This window comes from Chionomys nivalis, chromosome 5, assembly GCF_950005125.1.
Source record: "Chionomys nivalis chromosome 5, mChiNiv1.1, whole genome shotgun sequence".
In the NCBI taxonomy this organism is placed as follows: Eukaryota; Metazoa; Chordata; class Mammalia; order Rodentia; family Cricetidae; genus Chionomys; species Chionomys nivalis.
This window is the reverse complement of record NC_080090.1, coordinates 32,197,107-32,219,582: the sequence shown is the minus strand read 5'-3', so window position 1 is coordinate 32,219,582 and position 22,476 is coordinate 32,197,107. Positions and strand designations below refer to the sequence as shown.

Below are 22,476 nucleotides of genomic sequence, written 5' to 3'. Positions count from 1 at the left end.
GAGGACAGTGAGGAAGAGAGGGAGGGACAGGGGAGGGAAAAAAGAAGGGGAGGGAGGAGGAAGCGGAGGGAGCTGAGAGAGGTGGGGCTGGTTTGCAAGCTGTCAGTCCGGCGGCTGCTGGGACCCGGCAACGTCGTCGGAGGCTCTACTACAGACCTAGGCTGCGGGCCCCAATCTCTGGCGCTGCTGCCACCCCCTCCCCTGGTTCTTCTGGCTCACACAGCCGCCTCCAGCCCTGCTTGGTGTGGAGCAGCGCCGGTTCGGCGCAGAACAGCCCAGGAGAGCAGGTGAGGAGGGCTGGGCAGCCCTGAGCTGGCACGAAGAGCTGAGCCTCAGAGCTCTGCGGACCTAGGCACTGTCCCTCCGGTGGAGCTGTCCACGGAGGGACAGCTTCCAGGCCCAAAGACTCCGAGATTCTCAGAGTCCCCAGCGTCCCAGGCCGTCGGGGTACAATCAGGAGACTGCGGGATTCTGCTTCCTGGAAACCTAGGTTGGGAAGGGCTTGGTTATCAGGGCTCAGGGCTCTCTTAATCTTTCCCGCCCACCTACATTATTTCTTCCTTCAACTAACATTTACCAAACCCAAGGTTTGTGGCTTTGGTGTCCAATACTAGGGGCCGTCGCTGTCATCCCTGGGCCCCAGTTTTCTCCAGCCATTCTTGGGAAGGTAGGGAATGCCAGCGGGGCAGGTGGTACTTCTGCAGGAATGAAAGCAGAGAGCCTGGGCAGCCAGATCAGACTGGTGTTGGACCTTCAGTGCGGAGCAGAGACCTCTCCCAGTAGCCCTCAAGTCAGGTCAACAGAAGCAGAAATGGGTAGAGTACCAAAACACAGGAAGACAAAAACATACAAACTCTCTAAACCTGGACAAAGGAGGAAGGAGCTGGGGGATTTGGGGAAACTGGGGACACCCATCAGAATCTCAGCTGGCAGGGGTCCATTTTCCTCCTAAGATCTGGCCAGTTTTCCCCCTTCCCACTACTGAGATGGCACAAGATAAAGCATTGGCTGAATAATCTATAGAACCTTTATCAACTTGACCTTGGCTTGGTTGACCCCTCAAAGTAACCAACAGAACACCCGCATATTCATCAGCAATTTCTAGGCACAGTTGGACTCAAGGACTATTGTGTTGGTGGTGCATGTACAAACCTGCAAGGCCTTTACACTCTCTGTGTACCGAGGCCAGGCGTTCACAGACGTTTCTATCTTTGGGTCTGGTTCTTCCACCTTTCTGATCCATGTCTCCCCAGGATGAACTGAGTCGATGCCAGCACCTGGTTGTGCTTGACTCTGAGTGAGGCTGCTGCTGGTCTCTGCTTCAGCCTCTTGGGGGAAAATAAAGGGTAGGTTAGCAGAAATCTCGACTGTGCATGTGTGCAGGTTTTGGTTTAGTGGGGCGGAGGATGGATTCCACAGCTCTAAAACAAAATTGACCCGTGCCCTTCTTAGCGTAGTTTATTTCTACTTTACCTCCCAAATTAATCTCTTTCCCAGGTCAGGAAAGCCTAGGGGTCCACCGCCTACTGTTTGGTGTCATGTGTCATGCCCTTCCATATTCCCACTGTCCCCACTCTTGAAGCCTGCTGTCCAGAGACTACCCAAGTCACCATTCTGCCAGCAGACCTCAGAGTCCTCAAGCAACCCAGAATGTCACACAGAATACAGGGTCTCAGAAGACTTGAGGGCCCTCAAACCTACACACATACATATTTATACACCTGCAGGGGAGGGGGAGCTTTCTGAACTCATATCCCTTCTACTCCATACCTGACCCAGGCCAGGCATCCTAGAGGGAGATCTGAACACAGTTGGTAGGGCTTTGCCCTTTGAGGAACTACGGCTTTGGGTAGAAGTTGAGACCAGCACAGTGTGTATAAGTTGAATTCCAGGCGAACCAAAGCTAGTGCCCTGAGCCTGGTAGGTTGGGAGTGGGCAAGTCCAGCTCCTCCCAGGGTTACTCGGAGTGGTCAGTGAGCCTTAAGTCACAGCAGTTCCACAGAAGCAGGTTCCAGCTGGCGGCTCAAGGAGGATGCATTCTCTCTTGCCTCAGGATTCAGAGAAGTCACTGTGGTCAGGAACACAGGGCTGAGGTCTGAGATGCAGTCTCAGAGGCACTGAGTTCCCGACACACGAGTGTCAGGATCTGGCTTCCTTCTGGTGTGGTTGGATGGGTATGGGAGGTAAGGGCTTCATTCTGACCTAGGTGGCTCTCCGTGATGCGTCTTCTCCTCTGTTCCAAGGTCTACAGCTCTGCTACTCTGGAGCAAGGATCACCAAGATGCCCATCCTGGAAAAGGTCTCCCAAAAGATGGCTGCAAAGCCTTCTAGCAGCGAGGAGGAGCTGGTGAGTTCTTTCTGAGCCATGTGTCTTAACCCTGTCTCTCCTCTCACACACTCTTATTCCCAGAACAGTCTTGAGGGGACCAGCCCTTCGATTGTTCCCCAGCTCTGTATTCTCCTAGGCAGAATGCTAGAGTGCAGCCCCATCCTGTTCTTTAGAGGAGTCTGATTGGGCCTGAAGGGTTAGTAGCCCTACTACTGGAGCTCTGGTTCTAGTAGTTCCTACAGGTCAGACTGAGCCATCTGTCCTCAATATATCAATTAAGGAGGTAATATGGCCAAAAGGCAGATAAAAGAGACGAGCAACTGACACATTGGGAAGATGAACAGGTAAAGGGGTCCAGTGATTCTGTCTTCAAGGTATGCTCATAAACTGGAGGTTTTCCTCCCTCCTCAGCCCAAAGAGCAAGCAGGTTTCTCTGCCCTGTGGGAGGTCCAAGGACCACCCACCTCCATCCAGGTCTATTAAGGTGAGCATCCAAACTACTTGGGCTCCCACAAAGCCATTACGTGCAATAGGATCAAGAACCCATTGCCATTGTTCTTCAGTTCTCAGTAGTCCTCATTGTCCGTTATGTTCAGCGAGACCGGTTTTGTCCCATGCTTTTTCAGACCCCGGCCAGCTGGCCTTGGTGAGTTCCTGATAGAACATCTTTGGGCTGAGGAGGGAGGAAGACTTGATTGGGGGAGGGGGAGGGAATGGGCGGTGGTAGCGGGGAAGAGGCAGAAATCTTTAATAATTAAATTAATTAATTAATAAATAGTCAAAAAATAAAAAAGAGAAAAGGAAAGAAAAAAAACTGGAGGTTTTCGAGGAAGGACCAGCAAAGGAGCAAAATTATGTGCAATTCAACAGTCCTGATCCAGATCAAGATGTGGTCTTGTTGATCATACCTATGATTCTGCAAGATGGTCAGAAGTTGCTTCTGTGGCCATTTGGGGGAAGCAGCTTGGTTTCCAAGTTTTCCTGGTCCAAAGGGAAGCTTCCTTATTACGGGTAATTTCCCTGATTTGAAGGAGCATCTGTTCTGGAAGACTTAGGCTGGTGCTGTTTGGGGAATGGCAAGGTAACTGGTGTTTAGAACAATGACCCGAGAGAGTTAGGCACCGTTGTAGATTCTGGAGCATTGGAAACTCTGTGAGAGATGGTAAAGTTCCTCTTTGTTTTGTTTTGCTTTTGTGAGACAGGGTTTCTCTGGGTAGCTCTGGTTGTCCTGGAAGGCACTCTGTAGACCAGGCCGTCCTCAAACTCAGAGATCCACCTGCCTCTGCCTCCCAAGTGCTGGGATTAAAAGTGTGTGTGTGCCACCATCACACTTTCAGCCATGCAGAGGGCTGAGTTAGGTTAGGTATTGCTGCTGTTGTTTTGTTTTCAAAGACAGATACTCCTTGAGTGGTTATCGTGCCTTCATGCAGAACCAGGCAGGAGTCCGACCCAAAGTAAATGGAACACACTCAACATGAAGGTCAAGGTGCCAGACTTTCATCTCATTCTTAATTACCTTGTGGGCCAAGTGAAGAATCAATGCTTTGGGGCAAAAGCAGTTTCTACATGCCAGCTATAGCCTCAGGCTGCTGGGGAATGCAGGTGACCACACTGCTTAATCTCAAGTCCAAGGGGAGGCCCCAGCACCAGTCAGATGCCATCTCCCTCCCCCTCTCCCAGCTTCACTGTACCCCAAGTTTTACTTCAGACGGCTTCAAGTTCAGCATGCTTGCCTAGGCAAAGCTGAATCCCCTCCCCAAGCCCTGGCACATTCCAGTTCCAACTGCAGCCACTGGCGCGGCCCAGGAGCATTAAGCATCATCTTTTCCACCGCCTTGAAACAACACTGCCCTTCTGGGGAAGCCTCCCTGAGAAGGCATCCTCCCTCCCGCTGCATCTAACCTTCCAGAGATAGAGCAGGGCATCTCAGTTCAAGTTCCTACATGAGCTGGCCCCTCTGCCACACCCTTCTTGCTCCTCTGCCTAGCCTTATCAGAACTTTCTGTCCCTGTCCTTGAACTTGCTCCTAACATCACCCCAACTCCTATAGCTGACCCTATGCTTCTGCTGCTACAGCATGTTCCCCTTCTTCCCCTGCTTTGGGGTGAAGCTTCCTGGAGGACAGACTCTGTCTCTAAGACCAGTGCAGGGCCTGGTTCATAGGAGTCAGCCAAGGAAATATGCAGACTGCAGGATTCTGAGTCTTCACAAGGCAAGAGGTCAGCAACAGTCACAGGAGGAACCGTGCTGGGAGCTGAGATGCCCGGAGCTGAGATGTCTAAACTGAGATTTGTACGTCTTGCCATTCACTGCTTCCTGTTCACCCAGACTGCACAAGTGAAAGCCAGACACTCTAGTCAAACCTGCCACCACTCTTGGCCACACGACCATGCTTCCTGGAGATATTTGCCTGCCCCATCCACACAAACCCCCACAAAAATAAGAGGAGGAACAAGAGTGGCTGAGGGGAGGTCAACCTGGTTGGCCTGAAGTGGGCTAAACTGTCCAGACCCACCCTTGTATTTGTAGTCTTCCCTAGGACAGCAGCACTGGAAGCTGGGGCTGACATTCCACCTCCAGCCAGAGCAGTGAGTTCCAGAGACAGGATCGGACAGGTGGGGACACATTCATGCATCAGTACCTGTTCTGCCACCACCCAGGGCTGAGCCTCAGGAGAAGACAGCTACTTTCAGCAGCCCACTGGGGTGGGCGGAGGTGGGGGGGGGGGCGCAAGCCTTTGACTACCCTGGAGAAACTTGACTCACCGCCTCACAGACAAGAAATCCCTGAAGAAAGGCACCCTGCTGTGTGCCAACAATTGAAGCAATGGCATTAAAGATGGCTTCTCTGTCATCAAGGGCTGATAGGGAAACAGGAGGGAAAAGCAGAAAGGGGAGGGGAGGAAACCCCCAGAGAAAGGAGGAGACCTGAACTGGGGCTGTAGCTTAACAGCAACGTCTACCTAACACGTGCAAGGCCCTGAGGAAGAGGAGGGCAGGGCAAGGAAGGAGAGGGCAGGGGGTAAGGCAGGGCAGAAAGGGGGAGAGCAAGGAAGGGGAGGGGAGAGCATAACAGGGTAGGGGAGAAGAGGTGAGAAAACACATTGACTAAAAATTAAGATGTGACCCTAGGATTAGTCTCTTCACACTGTGGGTCACAGTTTTCTCATCCGTACCGACAGAAATCCTCGCCCTGGTTATGTAACACACTGAAGACACAAGCACACAAGACCCCTAAGCAAACATGGTTGATTAACTTAACAGGCCATGCCCCTACTGGAGGATTCCAGCGAAGGTTACTTTCTGTCCTCATCTCCCCTGGAGCCCAGAGACCACAGATTTCCTCTTGAGATTCCCTTTGGATGGATAGAGCCAGTTAACCAATCCCAGTAGATGTTTATCTGAGAACGTTACTTTTTTGTTTTCTTGCGATCCATGAGGTAGGAAGACTTACTGTTCATATCCTATGGGTGAAAATGACCCAAGGCTTGGAGAAATCTGAGTAGGAAAGATTTCCACTGTCCCCTACCTGACTCCAGTCTCCACAAGGAAACAGCCCCCTGCCTGGGCTTCACACCTGGAAACACGAAACAAGAAGCACAGGGCGGAAATAGCCACTACCCCCAGGAAGCTGGGTCCTAACCCAGTTGGCTCTCTCTGTAAGAGAGCTCGCAGGCCCTGGAGCACAGCTGGGAAGAGTGACCAGCAGCCAGCAGTCTCGCCAACGATCTTCCATCCCAGACCCATCCTTTATGGGCTGTAAGCACGTCCACATCTGTCATCCCTTCCATCCGGTGAGAGCATCATTTTTCATGTGAAGAGCCCAGCCCCTGCCGAGGAGGAAACTTTCCCAAGGACATACAACTGAGCAGCAGCAAGGTCAGGGTGTGAACCCAGACCTGTGGATGCCAACGGCAGGGGCAGGGTGTGGGTCCAGCCCTATCATTTGCGTTTTGTGCTTCCCTGAGACCTAGGCATAGTACGGTGCCAGGGACAGCAAACAGGAGGATTTTAATTTACGTGAGTGCTGAACTAAACCCAGTAAACGGGTTCCAGAATGGGGAGTGGATAAGACAGAATGGGACCTGTCCTGGCATCAACTCAAGGACAAGTATGGACCACATTAAGGAAAGGGAGTGAGTGCCCATGAATGCTCTTTTTCAGGACCTACCCAAATTGCCAGTGCCCTCACTGCAGCAAACGCTGGCCACCTACCTGCAGTGCATGCAACACCTGGTACCCGAGGAACAGTTCAGGAAGACCCAGGCCATCGTGAAGCGATTTGGGGCCCCTGGTGGCCTTGGCGAGACTCTGCAGGAAAAACTCTTGGAGCGGCAGAAGAAGACAGCTAACTGGGTAAGGACAGCTAGATGGAGCTGATAGGAGATCCCTGGAGGGGGAAGGAGGAAGATGAGATGATGTGGATGAGGATAATAGTTCGGTGGGACTGGGAGGAGATTGGGATAGGACGTTAGATGGGAACAGACTGGTAGCAAAGGAGAGAGGCCAGCAAGATGAAAGAGAAAGGGAAAGCGTAGAACAGAGAAGGTGAAAGGTGAAGACAGAGGTGGGAAATAGGGAGAGACGAGGCCCAGATCTAGGGACAGGGAAAGAGTGGGATAGAGATGATCTTAGAGGCAGAGTCGGGTGACAGGTAGGACTGAGGCAGGGCAGGGATGTTATCACTAAAGATGGGGAAAGAGGAAGGAATAAAGGAAACAATATGGGGTAGAGATAAAGGGCAGGCATGGATGAATGGCAAGATGCAGGCTCAGCACAAGCTGGAACTTAGTGCATTTGTGAATGAATGAATGAATGAATGAATGAATGAATGAATGGATGGATGGATGGATGAATGAATGAATGAATGAATGAACGAACGATCGATCGATCCACAGGGCTGGATGCTGATCCAGGGTACTCAGAAGAGGGCTGATGACTTTTGCCAGCATGGTGCCTGTTGTTTATGAGAGGTTTGTTGGGGGTCAGACGTAATGCACCCCTCCTCTGTGCTCCTCGGCAGGTATCTGAATACTGGCTGAATGACATGTATCTCAATAACCGCCTGGCCCTGCCAGTCAACTCTAGCCCCGCTGTGATCTTTGCTCGGCAGCATTTCCAGGACACCAATGACCAGCTAAGGTGAGGCCATGGTGCCACTGGGATACAACAGAGGAACCACTGAGATTTGGGGCCTTGTTTCATGCCAGGAAGGAGAGGCCAGAGCTTGTGCATTGGTTGAGCTTGCTGGGCCAAGCAGTACAAGACATTAGCTCCTGGCACCATCAGGCCAGAAGGGCAGTTAGGCATGGTGGTTCTCAGTAAAAAGCTCATAGTCTTGTCCCCAAACACATTTTTTTTTGATGGCACTAATGGGGGTCATGGGCCTTAGGGACCCACACAGCGGTTTTGACCCAGCTGGGTCTATGAGTTGTCATTTAAAAGCAGTCCTGGCTGGGATACCCTGCTCCAGGTGCCCCCTGGAGCCCTGCTCCAAACAGACTCCTGGAGGAGGGACGTCCCTCCCCACCTGCACAGCTGCCATCTGCTGCAATTTCAGAGCTCAGTGAGCTGCTGGAAGGGCCCCTAGGTGCCCCGAGAATGGTGGCAGTGGTGGGTAGGGGCAGGGGAGAAAGGCCTCCCTTTTGGAATCTGTCAGAATTTCGTCCTCTTAATATTTCAATGGGGGTGAACATAGGCACAGCCCAGGCTCCCACTTGCCTCCCTTCCCCCAAGAAGAAAGAATGAGAGTGGATAGAATCTGAGGACAGTTCCCTCCTTGCATCTGAGGGGCATTTCCCCCACCCCAAGCAATTAAGCCAGGCCTCATCATCCATGGACTGTTAAGATGACACTGTCCCCTGGCTCTGGTCCCTGAGGCTTTCCTCCTAGGACTCACTTTCCTTTTCATTAGCCACTAAAAGGATCCAAATTGCAGGCTTGCCCAGGAGACTGCATTTCCCAGAAGATCCAGTCGCACAGGGCTGGCCTTGCCCAGGGGAACCCCATCCCTCACCTTCCCTTTCCTACCACTCCTTTGGGCACCTCTTCCTCCTTAAGGTGATTCTGGTTTCTTCTCCCCACCCCCAGAGCGAAGCCATTCCCAGTCCTCACCGAAGGACCATTTTTAATCCAAGACTGTGGTGGGATTGACAGCAATGGGGGGAAGGGCAGCGGGACCCACATCCCATTAGTGCACACGGGGCCTGGCATATGGCAGGCGATAGATGAGTGAGTTTGAAGCAGAGGGAGGGGCAGGGAGAGCGCTGGAGGAGAAAGGAAGGGAGGAGGAAGTTAGGAAGGAGGAAGGAAAAGTGAGAGAGAGGAGGGGGTGGGGGGCGGGGAGTGTGTGATGGGCTCACAGGACTCCTAGGTCTCTCCATGTCCCTGCAGGTTTGCAGCCAACCTCATCTCTGGTGTGCTCAGCTACAAGGCTCTGCTGGACAGGTAGGCTGGGTGCCTAGCCTGGGAGGGGGAGGGCCCCCGCTTGGCGGTCTCCTCCCACATCTGTCTTCCTGCTGAGAGATATGCAGGGAGCTATAGAGAGCAGGGAGCTGGTCTTTTATCCAGCTGTGTGGTGTCCCTTGCCCACTGCCCAGCATCAAGATAGCTTGAGCCCAGCCCATCTGGCCATTAAGGATTCTTTTTTCTTGAGTAGGCGTTGCCTTCCTCTGACCTTTGAAATTGTTCTTCTTCCTGCCTGTGGCATGAATTAGACACTTTGGGTCTGGAGCTCCCAGGAAGGGTGGAGAAGGAAGCAGTGTGGGAGGAGGTGGTGATAAGCGAAACGATGCCAACAGGATGATAGTCTCCCTGCTTCGAGCCTTAGTGTCCACATGCCCCCCAACTTAGTGAACATGGGCTACTCTGGTAGGTGGTTGGAGCTGCTCAGGCAGTAAGTTCTCCATTCTAGAAGGAAGGTCCCTTTCCTAGTCAATCCCAGGGCCCTAGGGACACTGGGAGAGCAAAGAGCCACAGGGGCTGGAAGAAGGAGGGGTTGAGAGCAATGTCCTATGCATAGACATGGAAGGAAGCTCAGAGGAATTTCACAACTTATCCATGACCACACAGCTAAGAAGCAGAAGGGCAAGGAGGGCACAGGGGTAACCTTCAATCTGTTTTGTGTGGATCCAGGTCAGTGTTTACCCATCCGTGGGGCAGAAGCTAAGACACAGGTTCCCTCTGGGGAAGAGGGGAAGAGAGGCGAGGTTCTGGCCCTGGGGTGGGCACACTTGAATCTGAATTGTTTCAGATAGTGGTAGGAGCATTGACTTGGGGCCAGTCTGACAGCTCTCTATCCATACTGGGCACCCTTTCCTGCCGTGTTTCTGGAGCGCCTTCTAGAATGCATTCTTCATTCACACGCCATCTCTGTTTTCAGAGAGTTTGCCCCTTTCATCACCCTTACTGCAGAGCAGAGGAGAGAAGATTCCCACCCTGGCAGCAGAGCCCAGGAATCATTGAGCCATCCATCATAGCAGGCTTGACTCCCAACTCTCACACGAGTATGCAAATATGTGTGTGTGTGTGTGTGTGTGAGAGAGAGAGAGAGAGAGAGAGAGAGAGAGAGAGAGAGAGAGAGAGAGCACATCACATGCACACACACAGACATCTGTTTCCATCCAAGCTCACATAAAGGTTCCTGTGTCCTGTACTTGCAAATCCCATAAAACTGGAACATTTGGAAGAGTGCCTGGCTAGGACACTTCGGTCATTTACTTTTTTAGTGTGTTGATGGGGGAAGGTGATCGGAAATTAGGCCTCTTACCTGCTCCCAACAGGAGGCATCCCCACTGGAGCATCTCCTGGTCATTACAAAGGGGCCCAGTGAGCTCTGTTTGCTTCTCCCATGTGCCCTCAACCCTCACCCATCCTGCTTTCTCAGTACAGGCAGTAGTACACCTGGACTGGCAGATCCACGAGTCTCTTGTGACCACTCTTCCTCCCCCCCTGCCCCCCCCCAGGACATCCATGGTGCTCAGAAGTGGCTACCACCTACCCCAGCTGGCCCACATGGCTTCCCCATCTTGACTACAGCCTTCTTCCTGGTGCTTCCGGGGACAGACTTGGTCCTCTCCCTATAGAAGTTAGGCCGTTAAGAATAACAAAACAGAACAGGACAGGACAGGGCATGCTGGGAATAGAGCTCAGTGGCAGAGCACTTAGAGCACTTGCCTCGCATGGGTGAGGCCCTGGGTTTAGTCCCCGCGACTGACAAAACCAAACCAAATCACATGCACACACACACACACACACAAGTCAGAGCTGGGAGTGCTGTGTTTTTGTGATGGTGTGTGTGCTTAGCATGGGTGAGGCCCTAGCTTCAACCCTTAGCTCCAAAAGAAAGAAAAGCAAACGGAATTCAAATCATGCTCCTGCATGTCAAAGCCACAGGGCCTTTTTAATGTCCCAAACATAAGCTGCCAACCCCTGCCTGGTGGCCCTGCTCAATTTTGCAGCCTTTTCCTTCACTCTTCACTTGCTGGCAACCCTGCCAGCTTACTTTGTGCCTTCCCCTGGCTCATTGGTCAGTCTCAAACTATCTCTGGAGAAGGGTCTTGATTTCCAAATTTTGTGAAATACAACCAAAAAGTAGTCGCTAGACAAGGTTTATGAAGGTGTAGAATGTAAGACCGCATCTTTTAGTATTGAATTCAATCTGCGTAAAATCCCGAGCACTGCGACAGGTGCTTTGGGATCCTGGCATTCATCTTACCACAGGTCAGTCGTGACATTTCCATGGAATATCCTCGCTTTGTGTGGCAGTGCTGTGGGCACTCCAGCTAGCCCATCTGTCTGGAAGCTTCTTACCCTTTGGGCTCAGCACAGTCAAGCAGGCCTTCAGGAAATTTCCCCCTAGCCCTGGACTCCTGCCCGAACCTATGGTGAAGCATTTCTCATTCAACCCACAAAAGACAGATAGATGGTGGATTAGTGAATGGATAGGTGATGGATAGATGGGTGGATGGATATATATATCCATATGTAATAAATGGATGTATGCATGCGTGTTAATGTGTGGATGAATAGACATGTGTGGATGGGTTAATGCCATGTTTCTAAACCTTCCTTATGCTGCAACCCAGTTTCTTAAGCTGTATTGATCCCCCAACCATAAAATTATTTTCATTGTTACTTTATAACAGTAATTTTGCTACTGTTATGAATCATAATGTAAATATCTGTGTTTTCTGGTGGTCTTAGGTGACCCCTGTAAAGGGGTTGTTTGACAGCCCCCTCCATGGGTCGTGACCCACAGGTTGAGAACCACTGGGTTAATGCATGACAGAGATGTAAGAATGGGTGTAGATGGATGGATGGATGACCAGATAGCACACGGATAAGCATATGATGGGTGGATGTTAGGTAGATGGATGTACCAGGTTTTCTCTTTTGGCCACCAACCAGCTCCCAAATCATGACACAGAGACTTAATAGTTTTGAATTAAGTTTTGAATGCTCAGTCTTACTTAGGCTAGTTTCTGACTAGCTCTTTTAACGTAAATTAACCTGTTTCTCTTTACCTACCTTTTGCCTCGGGTTTTTTTATTTTTCTTTCCTTCTGTGTAAATTACTTTCACTGCTTCTCACGCCTGCTGGTTGGAAGCTGCTTGGCTTCTAACCCTGGGCATATCCCTCGTTCTTTCCTCCTCCTTCTCTCATTCTTCCCTCAAGCCTGGATTTTCCTTCCTATTTATTATCTCTGCCTGGAAGTCCCGCCTATCCCTCTCCTGCCTAGCTATTGGCCATTCAGCTCCTTTTAAAACCAATCAGGTGTCTTAGCAAGGGGAAACAAATGCAACACATCTTTATAATTAAACAAATGCAGCATAAACAAAAGTAACATACCTTTACACCGTTAAAATAATATTCTACAGCATAAACAAGTGTAATACTTCTTTGCCTACTTAAAGTAAGATTCCACAGCAGATGCATGTATGTATGGATTGATGACGGTTGTGGTTGGATGGTGGATGTATATACGGATAGATAGGTGCATGGTGGGTGTGTGAGTGGTTGAATGATAGATGGAAAAATGCATGATAGACGGATGGATGGGCAGATGGATTGATGAGTGGATGAATGGATGAACAGATGGATGGAAGGGTGATGGTGGTAGTGAGTGAATGATAGATGGATGAATATTTGGAAAGATGGATACATGGATGAATTGATAGATTTGGTGGATAAATAGGCAAATGGATAGATGGATGGCTTAGCTGTGCATAATGTTGGATGGATGGATGGATGGATGGATGGATGGATGGATGGATGGGTGGGTGGGTGGGTGGGTGGGTGGGTGGATGGATGGATGGATGGATGGATGGATGGATGGACGGGTGGATGGGTGGGTGGCTGGCTGGCTGGCTGGTGGATGGATGGATGATGGATGGATGGGTGGGTGGGTGGATGGATGGGTGGGTGAATGGATGGATGGGTGAGTGGATGGATGGATGGTGGATGGATGAATGGATGGATGGATAGATGGTGGATGAATGGATGGATGGATGGATGGATGGGTAGATGGGTGGATGGATGAGTGAATGGGTGGGTGGGTGGGTGGGTGAACAGATGGAATAATAGATATATCATTCATAAACCATATGACAAAAAGAACTTTCTACTTTGAACTTTAAGAAGGTTTCAAGAAGAGCTAATAAAGAATCGAGTCTTGAAGGAGGAGTTTTCTAAAAAGACTATGGAGTACAAGGGTAGGGAGAAAGGTGTGCCAAGAAAAGATTAGTGTAAACAAAGGCAAGGGGGTTGGTTAAAAGACAAAAATTACTCATATATTGCTTGAGAATGGGATGGGGGTGGAGCTGTGGAGATTTGGGGAAAAGGAACATTCCATTACTTCACAAGCTGAAGAAGAGCTCTGTCACAGTGCAGCTGCACGTTTGGTGCACCTCTAGCCTAGTCATAAGAAAGCATGGGGTAGTAGCCCAGGGGTAGCAAATTTGCTTAGTATGCACACAGCCCTGGGTTTGATGCAAAAACCATAGAGCCCATCCCAGCGCCTTCTCTCTTCCTCCATCCTCTCACACCTGCCTGCCTCCCTCTCTGTGCTCTCCCCTTCCAGCTACTCCCTCCCTACGGACTCGGCCAAGGGCCAACTCTCAGGGCAGCCCCTCTGTATGAAGCAGTACTACAGGCTCTTCTCCTCTTACCGGCTTCCTGGCCATACCCAGGACACACTGGTGGCCCAGAAGAGCAGCATCATGCCTGAGCCTGAGCACGTCATTGTGGCCTGCCGCAACCAGGTAAGTGGCCCATTGTCATGGGATCTCAGACTCTGAGAGGGTGGGGAGCAAATAGTGGCGCATGCAGGGGGCATACAGTGCCCATCCATTCCCGCTCCTTCACAAGTACACAGGCTGGTCCCCTGAGTCATCCGCTGAGCTTGGGGCATGGTGACCCCCAAGTAGGACTCCTTATTCTGTCAATCTATTTTTCTCTGGCAACTGTGTTTTAAGAATGAAAAGAATATTTATTTAGGGAATGCCCCCCCTGGGTTCTTATCCCTGAGAAGCCATCAGGGTGAAGACCCATCTAATGGGTCTTCATCTCCACAGCTATTCATTTCCATATAGTCCCTGTCCTTCACGGAGACCAGTGGATGGACAGAGTATGGACTAACAGAAAAGACCTCTCACGTGTAAGACTGTGGGTCCGGAACTTACATTTATTAGCTTCATTTAATTATTTGCAATGACGCTGTAGAGGAGGCCTTTGAGTCTGCATTGACAGACGAGAAGATGAGGTTTAGGGAGGCTGATGGTGTGTGTAAGAGGAAGAAGGATGTCAAGTTCTACCAGCTGTCCAAGGCCAGGCTCTATAGCCTAAAGTACAGGATTTCAGACACAGTTCCACAGGGCTGGTAAGGGTCCCCATGCAAGGGAATAAGCTGGGGATGAAGGTTACTGACCCTGTCGCAGTGCTCAGCACACTATCTATCCTGTACGCTGATGGTTCACAAAATATTTCTTGTGACAAAGAGTAGGGTTCGGGGGGGAGGGGGTAGGTCCTTCTGCCCTTTTACATTGAAAGTCTAAGTTTGGCAGTCATCCCTGCCTCCCTATCCACCCTTTCAACTTATTGTGTAATGGTTTCTTCCTGGGCTCCTTTCAGTAAATTGTGAGCTTGGGGAAAGTTTATTATCTGAGCGTAGCTGTGACCACTGTTTGAGGGTTTCAAAGTTAGCAGGATGCTTTCCAGTCACGTGACACTCTGAGCAGCCAGTCATAAAGTGAAATCCTTTCTTCACCTTCATTCAAAGAAAGTCAGACCAAGCATTTCTGAGCCTCCATACGGCACGTTATTCAAGCCTTCTGGAAACAACCATAGTCCAGACTTCATGGACCTCCCTGAGGGTGGCGGGTGGGGCGATTACTCGTGTCCATATGCTGGAAAGGAGGCAGCAGGCTGTGTCAAGAATGACTCTGTTTACCAAGTCCACACAAGGCCCTGACTTTCAAAGCTACCGCATCTCAGCATCACAGGGCATACATGCCAAGCTCATGCATACACAGATGCGTGTGCACAGATATACCGAGTGCTTTGTGTGTTGGTTTTCTATTTTAACATTTGTCTACAACTGTTGGTTTGTTGTTGGTGTTGTTAGTGCTGTTTAGATCTGTACCCAAAGCTCTGCCTGTAGCTGTTTGTTCTCCTTCATCGTGCAATGCATTTTACTTAGCCAGTCTACTCCAAAAGAACACCCAGGCTCTTCCTATTGTTTTGTCAATACAAAAAGTCTGATTCACACACACTATCTCCCATTCTTCCGGTACACATGAATGTGCTTCCCTAAGCCCTAGGCTAAACTCTGCATACACAAGTGCAGCTGCTGAGTCAGAGACAAGCACTTCTAGTTTTGATTGACAGGGACACAGCCCTCCCACAGTGGTTGTACCAGTTTATACTTGACTCTCTGCAAACACGATGATTTTGCATGTGCTAGAAACCAAAAAAAGAAAAGAAAGAAAGAAAAAGAAAAAGGAAAGGGAAGGGAAGAGAAGAGAACAAAAGAAAAGAAAAGAAAAGAAACTCTTTCTTGTAGCTAAGCTTAATCAGGCCCGTGCTAGGGAGAGCTTGGAGTCAAGTACAGTCAACAGATTTGGGTGCTCTCCAAAATAAGACAACTCAGAAACATTAAACACCTTGGGAACCTTGAGCCTGAGCTCCATGAAGGTCTGGAGCCTTGGGCTGGCTGCCACTAGTGATGTGTTTGACCTGTTTCCCCTACAGTTCTTTGTCTTGGATGTTGTCATTAATTTCCGCCGTCTCAGTGAGGGTGATCTGTTCACTCAGTTGAGAAAGATAGTCAAAATGGCGTCCAACGAGGATGAACGCTTGCCTCCAATCGGCCTGCTGACTTCAGACGGGAGGAGCGAGTGGGCCAAGGCCAGGATGGTCCTCCTAAAAGGTTAGCAGCAGCACCCAGCCCATCCTCCATCTCATCCTCCTGCCCATCAGCTTTTCCTCCTCCAGCATTAAGCACACGATCTTGTCTCCATCAGCCATAGTGGGGAGCTCAGGACTCTCTCCAGCTCAGGATGGGACAGTGGGGAGATCCCTTGAAACAGAAGGGTCCTGTTATGCTTTTGCATTCTATGTGATGATACCCTAGCTCTCTAGCTTTCTTGATGAGAGAAAGGAGCCCTAGAATTTTGGGTCATCTGGGAATAGCAAGTTCTGATGACAGTCAGCAGTTATGTCTTACTGGGGTGCTGTGTAATGTTCATTTGGAGACTGGAGTCCCTGGAAAAGAAGGCAGATGGGAATCTGGTGTAGGGCCTCCCTCTGGAAGTATAGCTGGGCTCCTTCTTCACCTGGTTTCTTGGTCATACGAGTTTTCATCTTCAACATGATGCATGTTCCTCTGACTGTTCTTATGATGCTTCTAAACATCCCTGTTAGAAAACTAATTACACCGCCCCCTCGTGTGTGTGTGTGTTCATGTGTGTGCAGGTGCACATGTTTGCATGTCTACATGTGAAGGTCAGAGAACAACTTTAGCTGTCATTCACCAGGTGCCCCCTGCAACACACACAAACACACACACACACACACACACACACTTTTCTGAAACATGATCTCTCTCTGTCCTGGAATTCAGAAAGGAAGCAAGACTGGCTGGCCACAAAGCCCTAAAGATCCATCTGCCTCTGTCTCTCCCCATGCTGAGACTACAAGTGTGTTATATTATGCCCAGTGTGGATTTTGTTTTAACTTTACATGGTTTCAGTGGAACCAAACTGGTCCTTTGTGCTTGCAAAACAACCATTTTTATCAATGTTTTATCAATTTTTTTTTTTTTTTTTGGTTTTTCAAGACAGGATTTCTCTGTAGCTTTGGAGCCTGTCCTGCAACTCCCTTTGTAGACCAGGCTGGCCTCGAACTCACAGAGATCCGCCAGCCTCTGCCTCCTGAGTGCTGGGATTAAAGGCATGCGCCACCACCACCCGGCTGTTTTATCAATTTTTATCAACTGTCTCTCTACCCCCAGTCCCCCAGTTTTAAGTTTCTAATCATCTTCTAGAAACTACTTTTGGAACCAAAGCCAGCCTTCATTGAAGGAATGAATGGCTTCCTTTCTTGCCTCTGTTGGATGTCATGTAGCAAGAAGCCAGACTTTGGGTGTCTTCACCCACTGCTAGGGATTACAAAGGACCAGTCAATAATTCAGCCTGTGCGTGTATAACTGAGGAGCCTCCCACACACCTGGGGAGTGAGAGTCAGAAAGGACAAAGCCTCTGCCCCCATGCAGCCCAGTGATAGGAGAAGGCATGAAGAGGAAGTTCACGTACACAAGAACGCCATCTTTACCCATATGAAGAAAAGGGAGAGCAGGTCCCACATGAATGCCCCAGGGCTTTGGAGAACACAAGAAACACTTCCAAACAGGACTTGAAAGGTCTTGTTGTGAAACTGTGAGTGAGAGGGGCAGGTGGGACTGAGGATGTCGCTTAGGCAGACAGATTAGTGTGGACAAAGTCAGTCACGCTGTAGGGACACATTGCCCTGGACTCACAAGAAGAGAAACAGGTGTCTGCGCTGGTCAGGTGGATGGGGGTCTGGCTTCCAGGTGATAAGTGTTTGCGTTTTCTAGTTCCTCTTTCTAGAAAGTTCTTCCTCCAGACCTGGTCAACCCGTGGCAAGCTCAACTCTGGTGTCAAGGCTGCAGGCCCTCCCTAAGCTTTCTTCATTACTGTCAGCACACTGTCACCCAAGCCATTTTTTAAAGATTTGCTTTAATCTCTCTTGCCCACCCCTGCACGTGTGTGGGGGTATGGGCACATGAGTGCAGGTGTCCATAGAGATGCGAAGAAGGTACTAGAACCCTGGAGGTGGAGTTATGGGCAGTTATGACCCACCATACATGGGTGGGTCCCGGACCAAACTCAGGTCCTCTGAAAGAACAGTAAGTGCTCTTAACCCCTAAACCGTTCCCGCAATCCCCTTGACCTATTTTCTTATCTTGAATGACTTGCCAAGCTGAAGGAAGCTCTGCTCTTGTCTGGTCAGTGCTCTGCCTCCATGTCACCATCTATAAGGTCTGGTAGGACAGGGACCTCATGGTTTAACTTCGTTATCTACAAGGCCAACCACAGAAGCAGTGTGATTACACACGTTAAATAAAACAACAAAGGCCTTCTAAGGATACTGGGCCCAGACGTATTTACCACTTACCAATTAATTATTGTTTCATCCAAATATCGAGCACCTGCTGGATATTTGGTTCTATATAGAGGGCTACAGAAAGGTGTGCCCCAAACCCATTTTCACGGACATGACTGCCATGTTGGGGAATTAATAATTTAGAATTTGAAAGTAGTTAATTCCCTTGGGAGACTGTGGTGAAATCACATCCTACTCTTTTTCCCTCTGGGAATGGAGACAGGCATCAAAATAATCACCTCTGCTGCCTAGATAGTTCCCACTTTATTAGGCGGCCAGGCCCAAGATGACTGAACGGGATTGCCTTAAGGTTTGAGTGCTTGGGCAGCACTAATCAGAATTAATTTGTTAATGGTACTTGATCTGGCTTTCTGAATGGAAGTGCTGTTTTTAAAGGAAGTTCCACAGAAAGGGATCACACACACATACACACACACACACCTCCCCTTGGGCAAATTAATTAATCCAATTAGCGCCACTGGCAATGTCCTCGGCACAGCAAGAAACCAATTCCTCCCAGAATGGCACCCTCTTCCCCAGACCACCACAGAAGGGAAACAGGGACACCATTCCAGAAATTATATCTGTTTCCAGACAGCGTGGGCAAGGGGTGAGTGTGGAGTGGAAAGCTTTGGGCTTTGGGGAGTCTAGACTAGTCACAAGGCCTGTCAGGAAGGAAAGGGATGAAGGGGAGAGCCCTGAGTTTCTTATTTGAACCACTGAGTGGACACTGGGATCATTTACTGAGCTGAGGAGATCCTGTCTAAGCATACTTGATTTGAGGCACCCTGAGCCATCTAAGTAGAGGTGTCACATTAGATATATGTGTCTGCAGCTCCAGGAAGGAGAGAGAGAGGGAGAGAGAGAGAGAGAGAGAGAGAGAGAGAGAGAGAGAGAGAGAGAGAGAGAGAGAGAGAGAACAGTTGTAAATTTGAGAGGCATCAGAACCTAAGTGATATTTAAAGTCATGGGCCTGGATGAGATCATCCAGAAACAGAACAGGGTCTCAGGGGGTCAAGTCGATAAAGGCAAAGGGAGCAAGAAACAGCCTGCCAAGCACAGGAAAACCAGGAGCCAAGTCAAAGATTGCAAGGGGAGGAGGCGGGAGCGTTCAGTCACATGGAAGGCTGTTGAGAGCTTAAGAAAGGGGCTTTTCAACCTTGACTTTGCATTGTCTGTGAGTTTGACGAGGCCATGATGAGAGGGTAGAAATTACCAGTACATATGTGGGTAGAAGCAGCAGCAGGGGATTGTTGATAAGTGGTCAGTGACCAAACCCAGCATGTGTGGGTGACTGTTCAGAAACTAGGAAATGTAAAAAAAAAAAAAAAAAGCAGAATAGCGGAACATTTCCAGAAGAGGGTAAGGGCCAGGGAAGCAGTATTAGTAGGAAAGACGAGTGCATAGTTGTGGGCAGGCAAGTGCCATGCAGGAACGGAGTAAAGAAAATTGACGGCGAGGAGAGGGATCGAGGGCATGGAATGTTCACAAAGGTGAAAGCAGGAGATGGTAAAGACCTTTGTTAGGTCCGAGACCCATCCCCAAGGGTCCACGACTGGCATGGTGAAGGGTAAGGAGGCTCCTGGGGGTGGCTCCTGGTTAGGGATAAGCAGAACCGTAGCATGAGTTAGAGGTGAGGATGGGGTTCTTTGAAGAGATATGTAAATAGCCTCTTGGGAAATGGGAAAGGAACTTCCTCTGGACACGGAGATTTCTGAAATGTTTGGGGCCACACACACACACACACACAGAGTTCAGCTTCTCAGATTCGGGAAAGGTGGGTGCCTGTACTTTGGAGACAGGTAGGACAAGCAGAGGCTATGACGCTGGAATCTGAGTGGAGTAAGTCTACAGTGGCAAGCTCAGGCTGCCATGGCCAACTGTCACAGACTCTGGTTAACAAGAGAATGGACTACTTCACAGTTTAGGAGGCTGGAAGTCCACCGTCAGGGGATCCACAGGGCTGTTTTCTCCTGAGGTATCCCTTTGTGCCTTGCGAGGGACAGCTCCACACAGTCATTCTTCTGCGTGGGTTTGTGACCTAGCCTCCCTCTTCTGTTGAATTAGGATCCATGCTGATGAGACCTCATTTACTTAATAAGCTCTTTCAAGGCAAGGTGCTTCTAATAGACAGGTTCCCCAATGGGTGCTGTGTTACTCTGTCAGAGACGAGTGGTTCCAGGAAGAGAGAAGAGACTGGTTCATCCAGATGGATGCTCAGGTCGCAGAGAATGAGGGTGGAGAAGGTGATACAGGAGCCCAGACACTCATGATAAGAGGTTGGAGAGAGATTGTCACAGGGTATTGACAAGCAGACAATGCCTCGGGGAAGGGTAAAATTAACTCTAGGCTCTAGGTCCAGATGGAAGGGGATGAGGGGCAGGGGTTGCTGAGAAGGCTGCCACCCAAGTTGGCCCTGGATACATGTGTGTGAAGGAAAACAGCAGTGTGCTATGCAGCACACCGGGGTGGGAGCCCTTGGGAGCATCAGGCTCCTGTTGAAGCAAGTGAATGGAACATTGATAGCAGGGTTAGCCATGCTGAGAACCCAGGGCAAGAGCAGTATGAATCGTTCGGGAAGTAACAAAGGGCAGGACACTATGACCAAGTTACTGGCTAAAGTAACTCAGTGTCATTATTATTTTTTTTTGAAACAGGGTTTCTCTGTGGTTTTGGAGAACTCAGTGTCATTATTGAGCCATTTCTGGACATCATAGACCCCAACTGTCCATTGAAGCCTAAGAGTCCCGCCTCCCTCTCATGTGTTGGCACAGGGCCAGAGAGGTGCTGTCCAGCAGACTGACTGGAACATTTCACTTCTCCCCCTGGAATAAGGGTTGACCATGGACACTGGACACTGCTCATAGGAAAGGTGCCCTGTGGTTGAAATGAGCCCTCCTCCAGCCAGCTGAGAGTCAGGGGGCAGGGACTTGGACACTTGAGCCCTCTACATTGTCAGCCTTTCTCCTTCTAGACCATGTCACAGATCTTCTACATGGCCCTCAACTAGGACTGTCTCTTCTGTGAACTCCCCTGACACTGAATGGGGCTCATGTGGATCCAGGGACCACCAGGAAACACAACCCTCACAGGGGAGCAGCCTACCCACTACACAGTCCCTCTCTTCCCTGTGCCCACGCTGCTTCCTCTTCCAAGCTTACCCAGACACCACACCCTGGCAGTACCATTGGAGGTCCCAGCACCTAGGGGCCAATGCTAAGAGTCCTCTGTGAGGCCTTGGTGCAGGGTTACTACCAGAGAGGCATCCTGAAGGAACGTGGAGCCACATGCCTGGTCTGTCATAGCTTAGAGGCCCAGGAAGCCACACAGTGAGGTTGACTGATGATGAGAAGGTCCTCTGAAACACTGCTGGGGGAAAAAACAAACAACAAAACAAGATTCCCAAGCCCCAGGGGATTCCATTTTAAAGTCATACTGTCACCTTCAAGTAAAGCTATGGTTGGGACCCACTTCCTCAGACATCAACTTCAGCCACTCACCAAGCTCCTCCTTTCGTTTGTGGCCGCAATCTGGGCATTTCTCTCCTTTGTCAGAGTTTCCATGTTGCTTATGAAGTAGAGATTTTGCCCACACGACTTGTGTAGTGTCCTAACCTTAGAGGTAGTGGCTGGGGACACTAAGGACCCAGCTACCCAGCCTGAGGTCCACACTACCGGGGGCGAGGGTGGAGTCTGAAGATGACCTTAGGGCCTCAGGAGGGTTTGCTCATCCTTACAGGCCTTTCCTCCCCATCAAACTGTGAAACCGTGGCCTCCTGAACCCGGGAGGAGCTAACACCATTATCGTCGTCTGGAAATTTAATTAGACATTCAGCCCTGAGTCTGGAAGACTACAGCGCTTGTCAATTTGTAGGAGAAGTATGGCCAGCTCGGAGAGGCCCCCGGAGCCCTCCAGCTTTCTTGGGCGCTGTGCGGCAATCCTGGGAACAGACCTCACAGGCAGATGCTCTCCATTTACACAGCCCCGTAAATATTTATCCCCGGCAGCCAATTAGAGCCAGGGCACTGCTTCCAAGGAGGGAGCTGACAGAAGGTGGCTGCAGCTGCATAAGGCCATTGTCATGGTTTACAAGAACCACTCAGGAAGGGGGCAAAATGCTGCTTAAATGTTGTCATCCAGAGCTCAGCAAGTCTGTTGGCTTTAAAACCAATTACGCATTAGCAATAACAGCATCTCTGATCTAATTGGCCCAGAAATACCTCCTGAGCTTTCGGATTGGAATACAATTTTCTTTCTCCAGGGAGGGAGAGTCTGGGGCTACACCACCCTCTGCGGTAGAAGCACAGAGGCTTTTGTGACATCCAGAGGGGGAGTGAGGGGTCCAGAACAAGAGGTCTGGTGTTGACCCGTCCTTCTTGTCTGTCACAGCCTGGGATCCTATTCCATGGTGGAGAATGCAGCCCGCTCCATGGTATAATAGGGGCAGATGGCCTGGTACCTGGTGCG

At 50.0% G+C, this 22,476-nt stretch overlaps 1 protein-coding gene across 1 annotated transcript in view; it reads left to right on the top strand.

Annotated features, from left to right (window-relative positions):
- Positions 1 to 206: 206 nt before the first annotated feature.
- Chat (choline O-acetyltransferase) overlaps positions 207 to 22,476 on the top strand; it is a 47,058-nt gene continuing 24,788 nt past the window's right edge. Inside the window, exons 1-7 of the mRNA XM_057770506.1 lie at positions 207 to 287; positions 2,244 to 2,347; positions 6,493 to 6,684; positions 7,352 to 7,470; positions 8,722 to 8,775; positions 13,409 to 13,589; positions 15,577 to 15,754. Coding sequence (XP_057626489.1) covers positions 2,282 to 2,347; positions 6,493 to 6,684; positions 7,352 to 7,470; positions 8,722 to 8,775; positions 13,409 to 13,589; positions 15,577 to 15,754 — 790 coding nt within the window. The 5' untranslated portion in view covers positions 207 to 287; positions 2,244 to 2,281. The remainder of the gene's footprint in view (positions 288 to 2,243; positions 2,348 to 6,492; positions 6,685 to 7,351; positions 7,471 to 8,721; positions 8,776 to 13,408; positions 13,590 to 15,576; positions 15,755 to 22,476) is intronic.